This window comes from Eumetopias jubatus, unplaced genomic scaffold, assembly GCF_037043125.1.
Source record: "Eumetopias jubatus isolate StellerSeaLion01/CBP00866 unplaced genomic scaffold, mEumJub1_p1.0 scaffold_14, whole genome shotgun sequence".
Classification (NCBI taxonomy): domain Eukaryota; kingdom Metazoa; phylum Chordata; class Mammalia; order Carnivora; family Otariidae; genus Eumetopias; species Eumetopias jubatus.
In genome coordinates, this window is record NW_028274820.1 from 86,594,751 (window position 1) to 86,617,043 (window position 22,293).

Here is a 22,293-nt window from a genome sequence, read left to right on the forward strand (position 1 = left end):
TACAGGCAAGATGGTGGAAGGGTGTGTGTACACACAGAGCCTTTTCTGCCAGGGCTTTAACAGTTCATTTCCCTAATTTATAGCTCTATTTTCTTGACAACTCTTATTTTCGTTTTAGAAGGTATTTCCATTCTGGTTATTTTAGAGAACTTGCATTCTACTGATAATTCTTTTCCTGGTGACTATTAGCAGTCATAAACTAGAAACAGAAGGAACTGTGTCTAATTCCTATTTAGCACTCCTCATTGTGAGTAGACTGACTTGGACCTTTGAAGGTTGGGTGTGCAAACCAGTGCTTTCCTTCCAAAGACAAAAGCGATTTTCAGATGTTGACTATGAGCTCTGCCTCATTTTTTTGAGGGGTGTGCAGGGTGGGTAGCAATCCTAAGAAATTAAATAAATGGGAGCTACCTCAAGAGTCTAAGAAAAGCAGAAATATAATCTGCTGCCCTGACCTCTCAAGAGATTAGATCTTGTGGGTCCTGACAAAGCTGCTTATGGTGGAAAACACAGTGTACCTAGCTTCTTACTTCCGGGGACTGTTTACCTGGAGCAGTTTCTCAGCACAGATCCGGGGAGTAGTACCAAGTGGGGCTTCACTGGGGTCAGAGAGTTGAGAAGTATTAAAAAATCAAAAACAGCTCTCTGCTTAAGGATATGTGATGCTTTTCTAAACATTAGTAAAAAAAAAAAAACTACATATATGTATCTTTCTCTATATTTAACATTTTACTGGTGAGGGCTGGTGGGTGGGTGGTAGAGCTTTTAGAATAAATATGAAGGAAATCATTTTTTTCTGGGGAAGCTTTGATAAAAGCCAATGAAAAGGTGCACAATACTTAACTTCCTTTTACTTTACATAAAAACCTCTTCAGGTTTTAGGAAAACCACAGTGGCGGGGGGCGGGGTGCCGAGGGATTAAAGTGGGAAGGAGAGAGGGAAGATTACATATTAAAATAATATATTTTTTCCTTAAAATTAGAATGGTGCACAGATATGGCGATTGGAAAGCAGGGAGAGGTGTGCTTACGTTCTTCTTGGTAAACTTTCTGCCATGGTTCACATGGAGGGCAAGGTAGTCCCCGCATGGCACAGAAATTGCCCGCCCCATCTGACCGATTTGGGGCTTGTAAAAGCGCGCAGCGTCATCCGACTGCTTACCCCAGGTCTCTGATTTTCTTTACAGGATGAGGGAGTGGTGGGTTCAGGTGGGGCTGTTGGCTGTGCCCCTGCTGGCGGCCTATCTGCATATCCCCCCTCCCCAGCTTTCTCCTGCTCTTCACTCATGGAAATCGTCAGGCAAATTTTTCACCTACAAGGGCCTGCGCATCTTCTACCAAGGTAAGAACAGGATTGCCGGAGCGCCCTGCACGTATAATAGGCTCCGGGGGTCCCACCAAGCTACTCATTTTGGGTCTGTTACTGGTTTCTGTTGCCCCTCAGTGAGGGAGGGGGGAAAAAACCCCTTTTTCTGTGTAGTGTGCTTGAAGGTATGGGTTAATTCCCCTCAATAACTCCATAGCAGGGAAACTCAAAGAAAACTGTTGGGGGTGGGGGGCGATGGAATTGAGATTCCGATTTCTGTAGAACTGACTTTTCCGTGTAATTTTTCCTCATAGCCTCATTTGTATTGATAGATACCAGTTTTCTCTTTTGGGCGCCCCTAGTGTTCAGTAGATAGCCCTACCACGGGTTCTATTTCCCTCCATCCCTGATTTCATTTTATTTTCTGGAAAGATGATTTGTTATATGCATAACTAAATGTGATTTAAGCCTTATACCTTTGTATAGATTAATTTGCTAATGATTATTATGACTGCTACTTATCAAGTAATTACCATATGCTAGTCATTGAATTATGTTCTCAACCTTTATTATTATCTTTAAGATTAACTATCTTTACAACAGTACTTGGAGATGGATGCCATTAACCCCATTTTATAGGTAAAGAAACTGAAACGAGATTGGAAAAGCTATCTTTTGGGCGGGGGTCAAGAGCAATAACGAAAAATGTTTGTCATAAACCGTTTTTCATTATTGCTCCTGACCTCCTCTCATTTGCGATATTCAAACTAAGTAAGTATATACTTTTCTTTATATTGGTCATTTGGTTGTTTCTAGTTTTTCAATGTTTTAAATAGTTAATGTTGAAGGGAAATCTTCATGTGTATGTTTATTTTTTCCATATATTTTCAAACTATACTACTTGTAAGTAGAATGATTTTATTTGCATGGGTTCTCAAGAATAAGTATATTTTTAAATTGCTTCTAATTAAATTATTTTTGTAAACCTTATCAAATCTCATGCCACTGGCAGGATGTATGAATGTGTCACTTTTAATCTAATACTTTAAAAGCAAGGCATTTTACTGTTTATTTTTTTTAAAGATTTATTTATTTGACACAGAGATAGCGAGAGAGAGAGAGAGAGAGAGAGAGCACATGCAGGGGGAACGGCAGGCAGAGGGGAGAAGCAGGCTTCCTGCATGAGCAGGGAGCCCGATGTGGGGCTCGATCCCAGGACTCTGGAATCATGACCTGAGCTGAAGGCAGCGGTTTAACCAACTGAGCCACCCAGGCACCCCGGCATTTTACTGTTTAAATGTTTGGCTAATTTAAAAGATGTTTCTGCATTAAAAAATGTGCATGTCAGTATTGCTTAATCCTTTTTTATACTTGATAGAATTGTTAATAGTTTGAGCATTATGCTTTTGATACTGGATTGGCTCTTCCCTAGGAGAAATAAAAGTGCTGGACAGACAAGACAAACTAAGGTGTCCATCAGGTTGAGGAAGAGTTGCTATCTTTTAGAATATTTAAGAATACCTTAATGATAAGGTAGAGGATCTGCAGTGTTGATGTTGTGATTGTGTACTTTTAACTGCGCAAGTTTACTTTTACTGTGGAAAAACAGTTTACATATTGATAATACAGAATAAAGGAAGAAATGGAGAAGTACTTTAAAAAAATATAGGTGAAATGAAGCAGACGGCCTTCCACTATTTTCATATAAAGTGTGCTGTTTACAAGTCTTTAATATATAAAAGAAAATAATCAAATGCCTGTTTTTACCTAAAGCAGTAAGCTTCCATTTTAAAAAGGAATTTTTTATTTTTATTTCATTAATTTAGGCAGGGTTTCTTGTTCTTTATACCAGGTTACTTCGATTTTAATATTTCCAAGGTTATTGTTATAAGCAGTCAGCCTAACTGATTTCTTTCCTTCTTCCCAGACTCTGTGGGTGTGGTTGGAAGTCCTGAGATCGTTGTGCTGTTACATGGCTTTCCAACATCCAGCTATGATTGGTACAAGGTAATGAAATCAAATTTCTAGATCCTACTGTGTCTTTAAAAATCCAAAATCAAGGATTTTGTTGTCAGCACTGGAAGGTTCTTATGTATTTGAATTGCCTAATAAAATAGGATTAAGTGTAGAACTGTCTCATTTACTGTAAGGGAGTAAAAACTCTGGTGATCTGGGAAGGATCATTGCCAAGTTAAAAGTGCTGGAGTTTTCCCCTCATGGAGATTAGGAGTAAACCAAGAGGATCATCTGTGGGCCTGTGGTAGTTGCATGAGATTTTCCCTTTATCAAAGTCTGTTTGTTAAGCCAAGATGGGAATGAAATTCCTGTGCTGTAGGTCGGAGGAGAGGAGGTGCAGGATCACAAAAGCCAGATCATCTCTTTCTTTCTTGTAGATTTGGGAAGGTCTGACCCTGAGGTTTCATCGAGTGATCGCCCTTGATTTTTTGGGCTTTGGCTTCAGTGACAAACCAGTAAGCGGCATCTAGATGGGACCGGTGTTGGGTGGGGGAGGGGGCAGACCAGGGCCAGAGGGTCAGGCTGCAGACAGATCTGCACTCATGACTTCCTCCTGTATATCTGGGCTTTCTTCTCCCTAGAGACCGCATCACTACTCCATATTTGAGCAGGCCAGCATCGTGGAGGCACTTTTGCGGCACCTGGGGCTCCAGAACCGCAGGATCAACCTTTTGTCTCATGATTACGGAGATATTGTTGCTCAGGAGCTGCTCTATAGGTCAGTGAGGTCATAGACTCTTCTGTACTATTCACAGGTCTTACTGGTTTAAGATGCTGGAAAAGTAAATTGTTCCTGGGTTCCTTCTAGCCCTTTTCCCTCTTGGGAGTTTGTCTTCAGCTGCTGAATTGGTGTATGTCCACTCAGTTAGATGTGTTTCCCTCACCTGTTTCTAGGTTCAAGCAGAATCGATCCGGTCGGCTTACTATAAAGAGTCTCTGTCTGTCAAATGGAGGTAATTGCCGTGGTGGTGGGTGGAAAGTGAAGTGTAGCTTCGAAGGGCCACAGGTAGATATCACCTCGACATCTAAATGGTAATCTGATGAGACTACAGGCAGACACATTTAAACCAGAGGGCCTTGACCTTTTTGTGCCATGAACTACTTTGGTGGTCTAATGAGATTTATTGACCCTTTTTCAGAATAATGTTTTTAAATACGGAAAATAAAATGAATAGGATTATAAAAGAAATGGGTTATATTAACATACAGTTCATAAAAAGCTGTGTTGTGGTAATAAGTGCTTCTTCGTAAAAGCATTGCATAGCGAGGTCTATGGGTAGGTCTAGCGAGCACCGTGCTCGGGGTGAGGAGCACAAGTGACAGTTTGCACTGTCTGCAGCATCTGCACTGGGTTATGCATATAGTTGTGATGAAGCCATGGGTGCTTCTGATACTCCTCTGGTTTGTTGCAGAAACTTAACTGGTAGCAGTGCCAAGTTTCAGGTAGAAATTAGTGAACCTCTGATTAGACCTTTTGGAGGAGTTTCTTTTTTGTGTGTGTGCCATGGAGCACAGCTTGTAAATCCGTGAATAATCCACACGTCCCCTGAATACCATAAGGGCAGGTTGGGACAGGAGTCTATCCCTTTATCAGCAATGCTCAGGGCTGTCTTCCATTGACCCTTAGAAAAATGGAAAAGGAAGAACTCTCGTTCCCCACCCCCCAACACACTCCGCCCAGGGACCTACCGTCCCTGAAAAAAATCTGGTGGTTTCTTTTGCAGCCCAAACCATGAACAATACTAGGTGCTCTGAGGAATGGTTAGAAAGGCCAAGGGGAGTCAGGGCTTAGTCATCAGCATTATGGATGATCACGTACATTATCTTCCCCCGTTTCTCTACTCTTCCAATGGGGAGAGTAATCCCAGTGGGAGAGAATTTGACCTGTTAAACACAGAATTCCTTGGAGAGGTAATTAGATGACAGAACTAAGTTTTATTTGTAATCCTGTTCCTGGCAGTGATGGCCCCCAAAGGTGACAGTAAATAGGGACAGTAGTCTCCGATAATGGGCCTAAAGTTGTTGGTAAATGACTAACATAAGTCTCTTTTTCTCCTATAGGTATATTTCCTGAGACTCACCGTCCTCTCCTTCTCCAAAAGGTTGGCTACTCCAGTCACAAAATCTTTAGTTTTTAAGATTTATACCAACATAAATAATGCTAGGACCTATGTAAGGGCCATACCTGCTGTAATGGGCCATAGTGAAAATCCTCTCCTCGGGAATTTACATGAATAAAGTTAGTTTTTTCCTTCTTATGCTGATAAAGCAATGGCAGCGGCCTCTAGGTAGAGCCTCATTTCTGAGAGTAAGAGATCAGCAAATATTTGGAGAAACAGAGCTATCTAGAGATTTGTATCATTAGCATGATGGCTGAATAGATCAGATCCTAAAGTTGAATGCATCAGTTAGAAGCCTTAGGGATTTAGTGAAGTGTAGAAATGTAATCTTAAAGGGAATTACAAAGAGGTTTTGTCTTCTGTGAGAGAATAGGTAGGCAAAACAAAAAACGAAAAGCCAATAAACAAACATTTCGGTAGAAGGACATTTGACTAAAGTCCTTTTTTAGTTCCTAATAGAAAACTTTTGTCCTGGTTAGTGGTTTTCTTTCTCTCAAATCTTTACTTTACCTACAGCTTCTCAAAGATGGAGGCATGTTGTCACCCATCCTCACTCGATTGATGAACTTCTTTGTATTCTCCCGAGGGTAAGTCATTGTCAAAGATTGATTTACTATAGCCTGGGAACAGTGTAGTGAAAAGTTGCCATTAAAATTCTGGGCCAAATCCTAGGGTTTGATACTTTAAAACAAAGATGTTGGCCACCTGCCAGGGAAGTAGTAGAAGGAATTCATAAATCAGTTAAGGGTCAGACTGCGTGACCTGTGAGGTTCCAGTCATATTTGACATTCTGGATTCTTCTCACATGTGTCTTCCTGCTCTCTCGGGCTCTTTCAGTCTCACCCCAGTCTTTGGGCCGTACACCCGCCCCTCTGAGAGTGAGCTGTGGGACATGTGGGCAGGGATTCGCAACAATGACGGGAACTTAGTTATCGACAGGTAAGACATAACACTTTGCTTTGGTTTCCAGAGAAGCTCTTTTTTGTTGGGGGGGGGGGTGTGGAATGGGGAAAGGTAGAAGATTGCTTGTTTTGTTCCTTGCTGGCTTGTTCCCTCTCTCTCTGACCTGTGAGGCAAACCAAGAAGTCATGCACTGGTCTTTCTAAGAAGAAAGAAATTGAGAATAGTGAGCCATCAGCGTAAGGCACGTGGCACACAGTTTAGATAAACAGCTGCAGATTCTGATGCTAATTCTGTTTCTACCTGGCCAGTGACTTTGGCAAATCCTACTTTGGGCTTTTTGTGAATATTAAATGCCTCAAAATGTCTAATCATGGTTGTGAAAGGAGCCTAGTACATGTCTCTTTCTTTTTCATGTCTTTTCTGTAGCAACAGTGACTGAGAAGGAGAGCTTTCCGTCTTATACAAAGAATGCTCACGACTTGATCCAAATGAGAATGCAGCAGCTTTCGTTTTAGGATGCCTTTGCATTCCTATAACAATAAAGATTTCTCGTTCTACTCTGGCTGACTTCTCTGTCCTATAGTCTCTTACAGTACATCAACCAGAGGAAGAAGTTTAGAAGACGCTGGGTGGGAGCTCTTGCTTCTGTAACTATTCCCAGTGAGTAGTTCTACTTTATATCTTGATAGGACTGAGGGACTATGGGTCTCAAGTAATTGCCAGATTTAGCAAATAAAAATGCGAGACATCCAGCTAAATTTGAATTTCAGATATATAACAAATACTTTTTTAGAATAAGTATGTGCTTTGCAATATTTTGACATATTTATGCTTAAAAAAATCATTACTTATATGAAATTCAAATTTAACTGGGCATCTTTTAATCCGGAAGAGCGGTGACACGCGTTGTAGAGTGCCGCATCTGAAACAGCGGGATGCTGCTGCAGGGGTAGCTGGTTCCACTGTCAGGACTGGGGGCGGGACTGGCTTTTGCGCTGTGTGGCGTGCGTGGCTGCCACGTTACATGCTGAATTGCTGGGACAGAAGGCGGTCTAGATGACTAATCGAGAGGCTGTAGGTGGTTTCTGCTCATTTGTCTCTTCAATCTTATAGATTTAAAAAGAAAAAAAATCAGTGCAGTGTTTCATACATAGTAGTGCTCCAGCAATTAGTGGTTGATTTAAAATGTCAGTGGTCAGTTGTAACTGGAGGGAGACCTAAATAATGACGGTATTCTGGATGTATAGGAAGAGAACATGGAGCGCGAGACTTAGGCCTTTTGGTTCAGGCACAGAGGAGCTGGAGGAGGGACTGAGTGTCTCTATACAGGAGAACTGTCCCAAATGAACTGTTGGCTTATTCCCAGAAGTTCCTTATAACCTACTTATTGAAAGAAGCTAGGTTTTCTAGCATAAATCAGTGGGACTACATCAAACTAAAAAAGCTCTGTACAGGAAAAGAAACCATCAACAAATGGGAAAGATATTTGCAAACCATATATCTGATAAGGAGTGAATATCCAAAATATATAAAGAAATCGTACACTCAGTAGCAAAAAAACCCAAGCCAACTAAAAACTGGGCAAAGGACATGAATAGATATTTCTGCAAAGAAGATACAGGAAAGGCCTACTAGGTACATGAAAAGAGTTCAACATCACTGGTCCTTAAGGAAATGCAAATTAAAACGACAATGAGGTATTACCTTACACATGTTAGAATGGCCATCATCAAAAAGACAAGACATAAGTGTTGGTGTGGATGTGGAGGAAAGGGAAACCTTGTGCACTGGGGGTGAGAATTTAAATGGGTACGGCCACAGTGGAAAATAGTCTGGAGGAGTCTCAAAAAATTAAAAATACAACAGCCATATGACCCAGCGACTCCACCTCTGGGAATATATCCAAAGGAAATGAAAACACTAATTTGAAAATGTGTCTGCACCCCCTTGTTCGTAGCAGCATTGTTTACGACAGCCAAGACATGGAAACAGCCATCAATCAATGAATGGATAAAGAAGCTGTGAGATACACACACACACACACACTGCAGTGGAATATTATTCAGCCATAAAATGGCAGTCTTACCATTTGTGACAATAGGGATGGACCCACAAGGCATTATGCTAAGTGAGATAAGTCAGAGAGAAAGAAAATACTGAATGATCTCACTTCTGTGTGGGCTCTGAAAAACCCCACCAAACTCAGAGGAAAAGAGATTAGATTTGTGGTTACCAGAGGTGGGGGGAGGGGAAACTAGAGGAAGGTAGTCAAAATATACAAACCTGCACTTACAGGTCCTAGGGATGTGATGTACAGCATGAGCACTACAGCTCACAAAGTTGTTGGGAGAGTAGACCCTAAGAGCTGTCATCACGCGGAGAATTTTTTTTCTTTTTATTGTGTGGTAATCATTTCAAATATACATAAGCCAAACTGTCATACTGTATGTTTTAAACTTACATATAGTGATATATGGCAATTATTTCTCAATAAGACTGGGAAAAAAACCATTTTTTTTTTTGAGGGAGGAGAATAGATGTGAGAGCTTTAGTAATTCATTCCTCTTCTCTTTCCTAGTTCATTTTATCTATGGGCCATTGGATCCCGTAAATCCCTATCCAGAGTTTTTGGACCTGTACAGGTGAGTCTCCCTCAGGGGTCTTTGTTTTGTTCCTCATGGTGACAGTGGTGAACAGGTTAGCCACTGTCTCTGCCCTCGCTGGCTGTTCATCCAGGAAACATATTAGAAAAGGATGAATTGGGGAATCTTCTTTTCAGAAATGTAAAGATGAAAAAACTCAGTTATACGTTGTCTTGATTTATTAGGCCTGTTTTCACTGTCATGGTTACTACATATTCCTAGGTGTATAGGTAAGAAAAAGCTATCATGTGAACCACGGAGTGAAATACATTTATTTTAAGAAATGTTTGCTTTAGTTTGATCATAAAGCCAACTCCTCCACCTCAGCTGAGCAGACGAGTGCACTATGGAAAAGTGCCTTCTCATCGGTTATTTTCTCTAGGTACTTACTCAGAAGGTGTTGGAATATGAAATCTTGACTATGTCACATAAGACTGTCCCATACCTTCACTTGGCCTAGCAGAAACAACCCAGTAGTAAATAGTGTGCATTTAACTAAACAAAATGCCCTCCCCTCATCCACTCCCAGGGTTAAGGACGGTCTGTTGTTATGTTTACTTGGACAGCGAGTTGCTGAGTGGCCCACTTGTTTGATGCCTCATGCTTCTCTAAGGAGCTGGAAGTCATCCTGCTTGGGCAGGTGCTGTAAAGTGTTATATGCTCAGGTTGTTGTCTGTTGGATTATGAACATTTAAGAACTAGTCTGTTTATGTCGTAAATGGAACTGGCTAGTTTATCTGCCTAAGATACAATTCCAAAGTAGAAGGTGAATAAGCTCTTTGTTGGTTCCTTCCAGTGTGGTATGTCCACAAGAGCCTTAACCGGGGCTGCCCACTGGCTTGCATCCGTCCTCTCCCTCCAGCCTTAAGTTCACCTACATGCTGTTCTCTTCCACTAGGAAAACGCTGCCGCGGTCCACAGTGTCGATTCTGGATGACCACATTAGCCACTATCCACAGCTAGAGGATCCCATGGGCTTCTTGAATGCATATATGGGCTTCATCAACTCCTTCTGAGCTGGAAAGAGTAGCTCCCCTGTATTACCTCCCCTACTCCCGTATTTGTTGTGTATTCCACTTAGGAAGAAATGCCCAAAAGAGGTCCTGGCCACCAAACACTATTCTCTCACAAAAGTCCACCTGATGTACATCGGTGATCAGCATATAGTAAAAAGCCCGCAGAAGCTCCCGTTAAGGATGGCCCTAACAGTCCACCTCCCATTCTTCTCACATCTGAGCAAGTGTATGGACTTGCCTTTGCGCTATTAGGAATTTCTTAAAAGTCTTAACACTTCTATGGACTTTTCTGAAATACCTAGAAATGCTCATTTCTGGCCTATCCTTGACCGGAGTCCTAAAGTAAAGCATGAGGAGAGGGTGTCTCCTGACCTGTCCTTGAATGGCTTTAAGGGCACATGCGTTTTTAAGTTCTCTAAGCAACACAGCTTCAAGTGAGAGTGAGTCTCCCTTGTCATAACTTGGGATTTCATTTCATCAGCTGCTTTTAATTATAAACATTTTGTTAAAATAGGTTTTGGTTTGAATAATGCAGTATTCTAAGTATACTTTAAGACTATGATTTACCTACATGTATTATATGTATTTTCTAAGGATACTAAACCAGCAGATACTCTGGCAGAGTAGTGAACCTTATTAAACAGGTTTAATTTCTGAATACACACTGAATTAAATTCAGACTATTTACAGAAGTTCCTAAAATCATAGGATACTAAAGACCAGTAGCATCCGTGCCAGAGATTTACTGTTATTAGCTAACTCTGACAGCGAGTAACAGTCTGACTCTTCATACCTCAGTGCTTCGAGGCATGTCCCTCCCGAGCTGGAGGGGAGGGGATCGTTGTATAGTCCAGGTCACCGTACCGAATGTACAGAGATTCCTTTTCTGACGACTGATTAACTTAACTTCTCATTGGTTGTCTCAGAGAGACATCCTCTTGTAGCTCATAATTCCTGTACTTTACAGACAGGAAAGTTCCAGAAACTTTATGAACAAATTCTGAAAGACCTATGAGCAAATGGTGCTGAAATTTTTTTTAAGCCACAGCTTCACTGTCTTAGTCGAAACAGGAGGATTAAGTGATTATTTTAAATTTTTTTTTTATTAGCAACTTCAAGTATAACAACTGAAACTGGAATAAGTGTTTATTTTCTATTAATAAAAATGAATTTTGACAAAAGTGGACTCTGGCTTCCCCTCCCCCACCACCCCTCTGGGATAAAAGCTTTCCAACATTGTCAGGAGCTTTCAGACACACATTAAATTAAAGACTATAATGAGGTTAAGCAGCTGGGGTAGAGGATAGTATTTGATTTGCAAGATCACCCAAAGCTGTACTATCATACCAAGGTTGGCTGAGTGTAATAAAAAAAAAAAAGGAAAAAGAAATTTACATGCACAAGGACAGATAGATACTTGCTTGATCTGCTGGCTCAGGGCCAAATATTTAATTTGCTTCTCCAAAGACATTAATCTTTAAAAGTAGGATTCTGGGAAATTCATGCCACCAGCCTAAAAGCCCACTGACAGTGAAGTGTGCATCGACTTCATCTTGCCCAGTAAAAATTTATCCAACAGAAGCTAAGATAACATCTACAGGTGTTCCCTCTTTGCTTCTGACAGTCACCTGCATGGTCACTCCATCTGCTAAGGCCAGCCTGGACCTCACCAATAAGTCATAGCCACCTCTGTATACACCTGAGAGAAAAAAAGCAAGGAAAACTAGATTAAGAACTCAAAACAAGCTCTGAATAATGAAATATGTCATGCTCTGCCTGCATTTCCTTTCTATTATTTTAGCTTTTCTAGAGATCTGTGTTTATGGTGAGAATTGAATCCTGTGTACAAACTTAAGTAATCTTTTGTATACCCATGATACCAGGCACATAGAAGGTATTCAGTAGTACTGATCTGGAGTACTCAGAGGCAGGTGGCATTGGTATCTGCAGGAGAGATTTAAGGGTTTTAAAAACAAAAACAGCCTAAGGATAGCCTGCAAATAATTAAACAGCTAAAACAAATTATTCACATTGACAGGGCTGCAAATTGTGACTCCTATGACGGGATAACGGACAGTAGCAGGGCCTGTGCATACCCCTTCCTATCTTGCGACCAAACAAAGGGGGAATCTGATGGTGGTTTCTTACCTGCCAGATAGAGGGAATGGGAATTCTTGTTCTCCGGTACTTTGTCCGACCTCTCACATGGCTGCATGCCCAGAAAGGTGGTGATGTTGTTGACAGCTTCTGTGTTGAGAAGACAGATGCAACTGTATCAGGAAAGCTCAGCCTAGGGGTCTGCCTCCGTCCCAGCAGGTGCTGAGGAGGGAAGCCACCAGACTAGAACCTGGTTGACTCAATTAGATGATGAAGACAGGATCCTGGCCTTTTCAGCAAAATAGTTTATGAAATATTTAAAGAAAAGAGATACTCTGGAATAATAAATATGCCCATTAGGTTTTATCCTGCAATACACCGATAGCAAAATTGTTCTCACCTTCGAGAGTTTTGGTAGAACTGAGGGCAAAGGTCTCCTCTTTTTCAAAGGTGTCTCCCACCTCTTCCCAGGCAGCAGCAAAATTAGGCTTCAGTACTTTCTGAATGTGGTCAGACACAGTCACTTCAAGATCTTCCAGCTAGTAGGTAACAAGCAGGGGTCAGTAAAGTCCTTCAGTACACCACAAGGACAGAAGGGACTGATTAGAATGGTTTTATCATTTGGTGTTCTGTCCTTTGCAGGAGCATAGGAAAAAGTTTACCACCAAAGTAGTTTAAGTTCTGTGGTCTAGATAAATCTAACGATGTAGGCCTTAGCAAAGGAAAGCAAGAAAACAGGACATCTGGCAAGGGCTATATTCAGATCACCACCTATAACCCTGGGGTATAAAGTAGTCATGCTGCCATACCTAACCTTCGTGTTCGGGCCAGACAGGGCCTCTGAACGTCACATTCACTCACAGCCTGATACTGGTTCAACTTTTCCCTGCATTTTGTGAAGGCTTTTTCAGTCCATCATGGGACTACATTAGAAGCAAACTAAACGCGGCTAAATAAAAACAGAAAAAAACCCAATACTTCAAATAAAACTCATTGATCTCCATGAAAATCATGTAATTGTTTCATCTCTTAATCATCCCTATTATAAAGACATCAAAAAGTGAGTTTTGTTTTAATCGGTCATTAAGTGATTTCCCAATGCTCTTGGGCATGACACACTCCTCTCACAGAGGAGGATCCGTCCAGGTCCTCCTCAGTTGTGATCTGTTTGGGAAGAATAAGCCCCTAAGTTCATGTCCGATGTCGCTAGCAGCGTGGTCTCTGCAGGCAGAAGTCACTCGATGGTGCAAGGGCGTCAGAGTGCATGTCCGTGCGGGGGAGACTCACCACGTACTCATCATCATACCCCTCCTCAGCTGGAACCCCAGTGTCAGGGTCGCAGTCCCGGACCGTAAACTTCATGGTGCAGCTGAAGGTGCCTGCAACTGGGGCAGAAAGGGCAGGCGAGCCTGGGTCAGGGCCGGGGCAGGCACGGAGCCCCCGCCCGAGGCGCAGAGAGCCCCGTCTGCACACGGCACTGCGTTCTGTACCGTCAAGCAGAACACGCGCAGCCTCTGCTTCCTAGGGTGGTAGCTCCAGAGCCTGGGGCTGGCCGACAAGGCAGTCTCACAAAATCACTTTAAAAACCATCCCCCACCGTGGGTTAGAATAGCACAGAAAAGACGACATGGGCAACACCGTTTTCGTATTTGTATGAAGCAAGCAGCAGGGGAGAGAACTTTGGGGGCTTTTTGCCATGCCTGTCAAGAGTCTACATGTTGAAAAATGTAAGAACCATTACTTTTAGGAGCTGACAGAGCAGAGCAAAAAAAAACAAAAACAAAAACCCAAAAAGCACACAGGTCATTAAATTAACGCTAAGTACATCAAGAGTCTCAATATCAATATTTTATCTTTAGACTGGACTGACAGTGGGTCCACAGGCCACCAGAATGAATGTGCTTTATGTCAACTTTCAACCTACAGTGAGGAGGTCAGTAGTGAGGTTCTGGCATTGGTAGAGTCACTGTCTTAAAATGGAAAAGCAAGTGAGCCTCATTGTTTGGGGATGACCGGTAGAATAAGGAAGAAATGGAGATCGGGGATAAATTTTTGGAAAGGGAAGTCTTCATGAAGAAGATGAGATTTTCTGAACTGTTGGAAGGAGGGGATTTATTAAGTCTGGGTGAAGAAAAGGCATTTAGGATCAGGTACAAAACATACTAGAAGTTGGGGAGTAAGAGTCATCTGGGCGATAGGAAGGACAGGGAAGAACAGACTCCGACGTAAAGACCGTATATGACAAGCTGGGTAATGGGACTTTCATCGGCTCAGTCTCAACTTTAAGCTCCCTCCCTCCCTCCTTCTGGCCAAGTATGTGGGCAGTGGCAGTACGTGTTGACAGTAGACATGCAGACATTAAATCTAATGTGTCAGATCCTTAGGTAAAAAGATGACTGGGACATGACTGCTGTCTCCAAGAGCGGATTGTCTAGGAGTTAAATAGGAGTGTGTGTGTGTGTGTGTGTGTGTGTGTGTGTGTGAGAGAGAGAGAGAGAGAGAGAGAGAGAGAGGGAGAGAGAGGGAGAGAGGGAGAGAGATCTGCCTGCATACCTGTGACACTACAACTCCATACCATAGGTTCTTTAAGTTTTAACAGAGGGCCGTGGGGGAGTGCAGGATTAACAGCTTGGGGAAATCAAAAAATTTGAAAGAATACAACAGTTTAACAGGATCTCAAAGGATGCAAAAAAGATTTGGCAAGCAGAGGAAGGTACACAAAAGGAAAGTGGCCAGAAGGGCCATGGGGTAAGTGGAAATGATGAGAGAGACCCTAGTGTACAGGTGCTGAGGAGAACTTGTTTAGGAACAAATTTGAAATACCTTGCATTTCAAATGAAGGAGACCAGATATTTTCCAACAGGCCCTGGGTGGCTGAGGCAGTCAAGAGATTGGAATATTAGAAGTAACTAAAGCCACCGGTGGGAAGCCTATGAAGAACAGGTCTGAGTTCAGAGAGCAAATGAATTGAATAGAATACCTTGAAAACGGATGATGGTAGCGGTTTGTCCCATATAGGAAAGAGTATACCTGTTAAGACTACAGAATCTATTTCAATGCAATAGGGGCTTGGTCAAAGAATGACATGGTTAATTAGGGTAGGGTTTTCTGCAGGAGAGAAAGGGAAGAAGGAAGAAAGAAGTGGAAGTTAGCACAGACCTAGAGTGGGTCAGTTGAAGTATTCAGAGAAAGGAGAGATACGGGATTATGGAGGGACAAAGGTCATGATCAAGTAAGAACGAGAGGCAGGATAGACATTGAGTAATGCAAGATTATATGAATCCCAGTTTGGTTCTGATTAAGCAGGGAGGCTACAGGCAAACGAGCAAGAGGAATAGGAGATCACTGGGAACAACGGTAGATCACAGCCTGCGGCAAACTGGTTGAATTTTATGTATAAGTGAGGACATAAGACACTTAATATATAAGTAAGTGACACAGAAACAGATTAAGGAAGCAAAGAGGAACAGTATCAGAATGTTTCTGAAAGTTCTGTGACAAAGTTTTAATTAAATGGTTTGGTTGATAGAAGGAGAGGTTACAGGGCATCTACGGTGAACTCCAGTAAAACCACTGGTAGCAATCTATTGATGTTGCTAGAAAGGATGGCTAACACTGGGTGATGAGGAGAGGGAGTGAGGGGGGCCTTTCATGGCGAGAGAATAATATTGAATCCATTGCCATAACAAAGTTGAGGACTTCATGAATGAAGCCAGGCAAATAACCAAAGGGAATAAAGGCAGAATGCCCTGGAGATCTACATTAAAATTCTTCTCAGAAATGAGGCTTGTCTTAAGAGGACTGACTGAAATGAGAGACAGCTACTGAGGAGACTTGTGTGAAAGAACACAAAATTAGAGAAAAGAGATTCTGGAAATGAAGTCAGGAGAGAGACGTGGGAGTTAGGCTGGGGTGCAGGACATGCAGTGTAGCAAATGGCAGAGTGGAAGATTCGGTGGGGAGTTGCCCGGTCTCAACCACTGGAGGGGAGACTGATTAAATAAGACATGGGGGCTTTGAGGACACTCCGGAAAGCTTTGTTGAAATAATTTAAAGGCTGTAGCCAATGGAGCTGAAATTAGAAAGGGGTAGAAGGGCTAGATGCAAAACAGACTAACTATAGCAGTCCATGCAGGTCTGGACTGAACTGAGAAGGAATGGATGCCGTACACAGTGTGTAGGAAATCCAGGCAGATGGACGCAACTTGAGGAGTGAGTGCTAAAAATGAAGAGCAAATACCCACCAGGAAAGAGTGCTGAATCCCTGGGAATGCTCTACACATGGCTGGAGGGATGTTGAAAGCGAAGGTTTTTCTCTAGGACAAACGTAGGGGAAAAGGAGGAAAGGTACAGAAAAAGCAGCATTTAAGTTGCCCTCAGACGGAAAGGAGTCACTAAGGAATGACATAACGGCTGGAAGGACGGGACATCATTCCTGCGCCACTAGTCATGACACAATATGAAGGAAAGGAGAGGCTAGAAGCAGAGAAAAGGAAGCACAGTAGTGGAAGGCCCACAAGGCAGAGCAGGTGAGGGATGAAGGAGGTCTGGAATGGGGCATCTTGTCAGAGCTGGAAACAGGTCACTGGTTACATTTTGGGTGTTGTGAGTAGGAGAAGTATAAAGTGTGAGGAGCAAGGACTTGAGGAGGAGGCAAGAGCGGACCAGCTCCCGGAGCACCCATTTGGAGGGAAATTGGGAGTTGAAGGACTTGGGTGATAGGGAAGTTGATGAAAAGCTACTGCTGGTGACTTTAGAGATCCCGGGCTTGACTTAGTAGAGTGCGTGGACGTGGTCTGTCCGGAGAAGAGCTGACTGTGCCATGGGGAACGGCTGAAGAGGATGAGGGAGCACATCTGAAGAGAAGGGTCTGGCACCCACTCCTCCCGTCAAGAGGGGGCAAGTAAAGGAGGGCTGGGTGAGGTGTCACAGTTTACTTCATGAAGTGCCATTAAAATTGGTTGCTCTTGGAAGCTACCTGCTGTGTGAGGACTAAAAGTGACACTTCCTGGGCATGGAGGAGAAGAGAGAAGCTGGAGGCTAGAAGCCAAGAAGGGAGGGCACTTAAGGTGTGGAGCAGAGCAGAAGGTGTGAGGAGGAAAGGGCACAAAGGGCCAGGCAGGGGTGGGGGGAGGTGGGGGGGGAGATGGCAGAGCCGCACAGTAAGCAGGGAGCTGTGGGCTAGGCTAGATTACAGCCGAAGGAGGGAGGCTGTGGAGACGAAGTGGCGAAATAAGAAGTGGTGTCAGGGAGTGCCACAGTGTGACCAACAGTGAGAGGTTAAGGAGTCGAAGCGGGATGGATGTCAGCCATGGCGGGTGGCAGGAGTCCCGTGAAGGTCGGGGTTGAACTGAGGGGGGCAAGTGCATGTGGAAGAGCATGGACGGAACAAGGAAGAGGAACGAGACAACAGCAGAATCCATGAGAAACGATACCAAGAGGGGAGCTGACAAAACAAGCGGCTCTGTAGGTAATGGAGGTCAAGCGGGGGCCAAGCCCGGGAAGGAGCGGGAGAGCCTGCAGAGGAGGCGGGGCATCTGCAGATCAGCAGGTTTGGGCGGGAAGGGTATGGTGCCACGCTTGCAGCGCAGCTGATGGTCATATCGGAAAGGAGAGACGGAGATTACGTCAAGGGAGTGCTGTGGAAAGGGCAGTGGGGAGCAGGGGGAGTGGCAGGGGCAGAGAGGGTGAGGAATAGACTTCCCCAGAATGGGAAATCCCGTAAGATCTCATCATTGGTCGGTTTGGTCATATGCTGGGTCTGAAAGCCCGACTGAAAGCCGTATGGAGGACGACAGAACAGCAGGGCCTGAAGGGCAGTGGGAAGTCCCGGTGAGGAGGACCGGAAGGACAAAGGTAAAGATGCCCCTGGTACAAAGCATCTGGTACAAAGCACGTGGACACGGGGTCGCTGTGTGAGTGGTGTGTCTGCAGCGGGGAGGCCGAGTATCGGGAGACGAGCGGCTCGAGACGGGGTGGGAACCCAGCTTGAGTGACTTCTCTGTACAGGTGGTAGATGAAATTACACTGCGGGGAATAAAAATGTGGCAGGGCAAACAACCAAAGGGAGATACAAATAATTGTCATGTGAGCGCCACATTAAAGTTACTCTGGAATTTACTGTCAGGTGGAGATGTTTTGCTAGTGGGGCGAGAACCTGGTGGAGAGCGGTTGAGGAGGAGACCACGTCCCCTGAATGAAGTGGAGATGGTGGCTAAAGGGGCGGGTGGTGGTGCTCCAGAGAAGGTGGCATGTTTCTTTAGGGCAGGGTGGATAGTAAGGAGACTGGAACGGGAGAGCAACGTTGTAGTTGTCCCCCGATTAAAAGGTCACCTGAAGAATGGCAGGTATTGACTGGACGGCGAAGGCCCCACACTTGGGCCAGAGCTGCAGGGGCAGGGAAGGGGCGGTTATTAAGGTCAGAAGGAGCATTGTACAGAGAACAACTCTCAGCAGCTGCCATGGTAATGGGAACAACCAGACGCATCACGAAGGCCCCCAGAATGGGGGATCCTGTCAGCTACAAAGACGGGCCTCACTGGCCTCATATGCTGGGCATAAGGCCACACTGCAGGGACTCGTGTGCATACGGGGAGAGGAAGGCAGGCCTGCAAAATAATGAAAGTCAGAAGTAGACTCGATCTCGATGCTTTGGTGGGAAATTTTTAATGAAAGGACTTGGCTGGGGGGACTGTTTAGAGCAGTGCTTCTGAACACGTGTTCTTCAGCCCCACCTGAGCTGCTGAGTCTGTGTCTTAACAAGCTGCAGTTTGAGAATCCCTGCTTTAGATGAAGGCAGATGAAGAGCCATTCTGACGAGTCTTTGCTAGCAGCCTGTCATGTGAGCACCAGCTGACAGAGAAGCAACTGGGGCAACCTGTAAGAAAGGACAGGAGATACGGAGGGAATGGAGGCTAGAATAAGGCAAGGGGCCACGTGACTCACGCTAGGGCAGGGAGCTTGCAGGAGAGTAACCTGGCCAGGGGGAAGGTCACTTTAGAGGGCTGGAGTGAGGGACACTGGGATGTGCAGAGTAGGGACTTTGTAGAGTGGTTTTATGTTAATCCAGACCATGACGACTGAAAAAAGGAAGGAGGGGGTGTGTGGCTACAAACAGGTGAGGAAGGGGAGCTGTTCAGGAGGCCATGTGGAAGAGGAGGGTAGAGAGAGGCCACAGGGGATGGACCTGTAATCCAGTCCACAGTCTGAACAGTGAGGGCTGAATATGAGGTGTTTGTTTATCCCGAAGTGAGTCTGAATCTATGGGAATGATACGTGCATACGTAGTCTCTGAGTGGAAGAAGGATGCTGAACATAAGATTGTTTTTATGAGGCAAAAATCAAGAAAAAGGAGAAAAACAGCACAGTTAAAGCTACCATCAGATGAGAAAATATCGCTGAATGTTGACATGGAAATAGTCACTGACACTAACCAGAAGTATATGGCACCACATTCGGGCCAAAGATCATGATGGAAAAGGAGGGAGACTGGTTAGTTGCTCTCCAAGGGAAGGGCTTGTCTAAAAAGTAGTCACTTGGTTTTGAGTGAGGGAGTGGGGGCCAGAGGGGAGGGAAGCTCAAAAGGTCATCACGCATCACTCTGAAAGGTTAAGATACACAGGGGAAACTGGAAAGAATGTGCTGTAACAGGATGTTAAAGACACACTCAGGAATTAAGGAAACATATTAGGATTTGCAGAAAGTGAGAGAAGCAACTGAGGAGATTGGTATGATCCAAGAGCAAAGGAGAGAGCAAAAGATGGAGGCTGGGAATAATAAGGAGAGGGGATGTGTGCGTTAGGCAAGGGTGCAGAACATGCAGGTAGAAAAATAAATACGGAAGGGCATTAAAGAGGGCCAAATGGGAGCTGGACATTTGTCAGATTTGTGGGTGAACAAGGAGAGAGGTAAGAAGGTGGCCGAGTTGGACCCGTAGTTCGAGACGTTGCTGTCCAGGATGCTTTGCCGGAAAGATCGTGGAAGTAAGGTGTCCGGTCAGTAGAGCGCAAGGCCAGATAGGCTGAGAGGCATGGACATAAAGGCAAACCAGCAGCAGGAATCCTGTGGGAGTTTATGCTGAACTGAGAGGAAGCGAGGACGCAGTAAAGACTGTAGGACGCTGGGGGAGATGGCAGCGGGTTGAACGGTGAGCACCCAATGTCTGTCTGTCCTGAAGAGACAGCTGGAATCTGTAAGGAGGAGATGGAAGTAAGCAGTAGCTGGAAGGAGGGACACAGAAGCTCGGGCAGCATGTTGCTCTGGGGTAAAATACGGGACGAGGAAAGGGATGGAAGAGCCAAGTGAAGATGACTGCGGTGTGAAGGGAGGGTCTGAAGAGAGGCAGATTCTTGAAGGATGGTGGGCTGGGCACACACCGAGACCAAGGTTATGACTGAATAAGGAGGAGGAGAGGGTTGGTGAGCGGAGAAAAGGACCACTCTGTGAATTAGAGAAGACTTAGTGAATGGAGTGGCAAAAATGCAGACCAGGTTTCAGGGAGTTTTATGAAGATGAATTCTAAAAAGATGTTGCTAGCGACCTTAGAGTACATCAGAACTGACCAGTCAGGGAGTGTGGGTGAGTGGTTTGTTTGTAGATCAGATGATGTGTATTTCCTGCGTGGTTAGAAACCACGAGGGAAGGAAAGCTCAGGTACATACCCACTGTTAGGATACACGGCAGGGTGCTGATATATGTGACGTGGGGCGCTGTGGGATGCTGCAGCGTCGGTGATGTGGTAGCTCGAGTGGGTAGTTAAGGTATGGTAAAGCATAACAAAATACAAAAGAAGAAAGGAGTTTTAATTAATGGGAGCAGGCATGAATTCGAGCAGTTTCTCAGTAGTCAAGAGTGACAAAACGGCAAATAAGATGTGGATTATTAAGTCAATCAGAGAAAGACATGTGTCATATGACCTCACTGATATGAGGAATTCCTAATCTCAGGAAACAAACTGAGGGTTGCTGGAGTGTTGGGGGGTGGGAGGGATGGGGCGGCTGGGTGACAGACATTGGGGAGGGTATGTGCTATGGTGAGCGCTGTGAATTGTGCAAGACTGTTGAATCACAGACTTGTACCTCTGAAACAAATAATACGTTATATGTTAAAAAAAAAAAAAGAAGATAGCAGGAAGGGAAAAATGAAGGTAGGGAAATCAGAGGGGTAGACAAACCATGAGAGACTATGGACTCTGAGAAACAAACTGAGGGTTCTAGAGGGGAGGGGGGTGGGTGGGGTGGGTTAGCCCGGTGATGGGTATTAAAGAGGGCACGTTCTGCGTGGAGCACTGGGTGTTATACGCAAACAATGAATCATGAAACACTACATCAAAAACTAATGATGTAATGTGTGGTGATTAACATAAAAAAAAAAAAAAAAAGAAACCCAGAATGGAGAAATCTGTCAGGTCTTGGAAGAGGTCTAATTGGTTAAAATGTCTAGTGTTAAAGGTTGCAGTGAATGGTGTTATAATAAGAAGTAAACGCCTGGATATGGATAGAAGTCAGAAAGCAGACTAGTTCTTGAAGTCTTGACGGAAAAAAATTTTTAAAGAATTTATTTATATACACATACATATACATATGTGTATATATGTATGTGCATACATACATATATGTATTTAAAACCCTCAAGGATAGCATTACATGTTATTTAAGGAGACATAAATATTTATTAAAATTATAAATACAGAAGTATCAAATTACGTAGTGAAGGAGAGGTAAATGATTCTGAAGGTGGTACAGAGGAAATCTCAATTATATGCAATATTTTATTTCTTTAAAAAAAATCCCAAATACAGCATAAAGTTAGGATATAAAGAAGTAGAGTAGTGGGTGTATGAATTTGGGAGGGATGGAATAATGTTCATTAAAAGACTTGACTGATACAAATAGGGGGCAAGATCAGGATGAATCTTGATGCAAAGCCATGGTGGCAACCTGTCTGACCAACAGGAGAGCAGAGCGGGAGGGTGTCTGGTGAGGGGACGATCTGTATTTGGTAAGAAGTGGGTGAGGATCTTTAAGGGAGTATATACCTCAAGAGAAAAATAACGTATCCCTCACTATGATTAGAGATGGAAGCTGAAAATGTGAGAGATGTTAATAATCTATGACAGAGCAAATAATCAAAGGAAATCAGGATGAAGTTGTTGAAGTATGATGTTAAAGTTCGCTCAGAAATTAAGGTATCATG

The 22,293-nt window shown here is 43.8% G+C and overlaps 2 protein-coding genes across 2 annotated transcripts in view; one reads left to right on the forward strand and one right to left on the reverse strand.

The window, feature by feature from the left end:
* The first annotated feature begins 1,187 nt into the window (after positions 1-1,187).
* On the forward strand, positions 1,188-11,134 carry MEST (mesoderm specific transcript). Its single transcript, XM_028106368.2, has 11 exons — positions 1,188-1,341; positions 3,233-3,312; positions 3,699-3,776; positions 3,903-4,039; positions 4,216-4,274; positions 5,383-5,423; positions 5,958-6,028; positions 6,279-6,380; positions 6,928-7,004; positions 8,923-8,986; positions 9,885-11,134. The coding sequence occupies exons 1-11, from the start codon at positions 1,188-1,190 to the stop codon at positions 10,000-10,002; spliced, it is 981 nt and encodes a 326-aa protein (XP_027962169.1). The 3' UTR covers positions 10,003-11,134.
* Positions 11,135-11,423: 289 nt separating this feature from the next.
* Positions 11,424-22,293, reverse strand: part of COPG2 (coat protein complex I subunit gamma 2) — a 115,784-nt gene continuing 104,914 nt past the window's right edge. Inside the window, exons 21-24 of the mRNA XM_028106366.2 lie at positions 13,387-13,484; positions 12,500-12,638; positions 12,151-12,249; positions 11,424-11,701 (exon numbers count right to left, since the gene is read on the reverse strand). Of these exons, the coding sequence (XP_027962167.1) occupies positions 11,571-11,701; positions 12,151-12,249; positions 12,500-12,638; positions 13,387-13,484 (467 nt within the window). The 3' untranslated portion in view covers positions 11,424-11,570. The remainder of the gene's footprint in view (positions 11,702-12,150; positions 12,250-12,499; positions 12,639-13,386; positions 13,485-22,293) is intronic.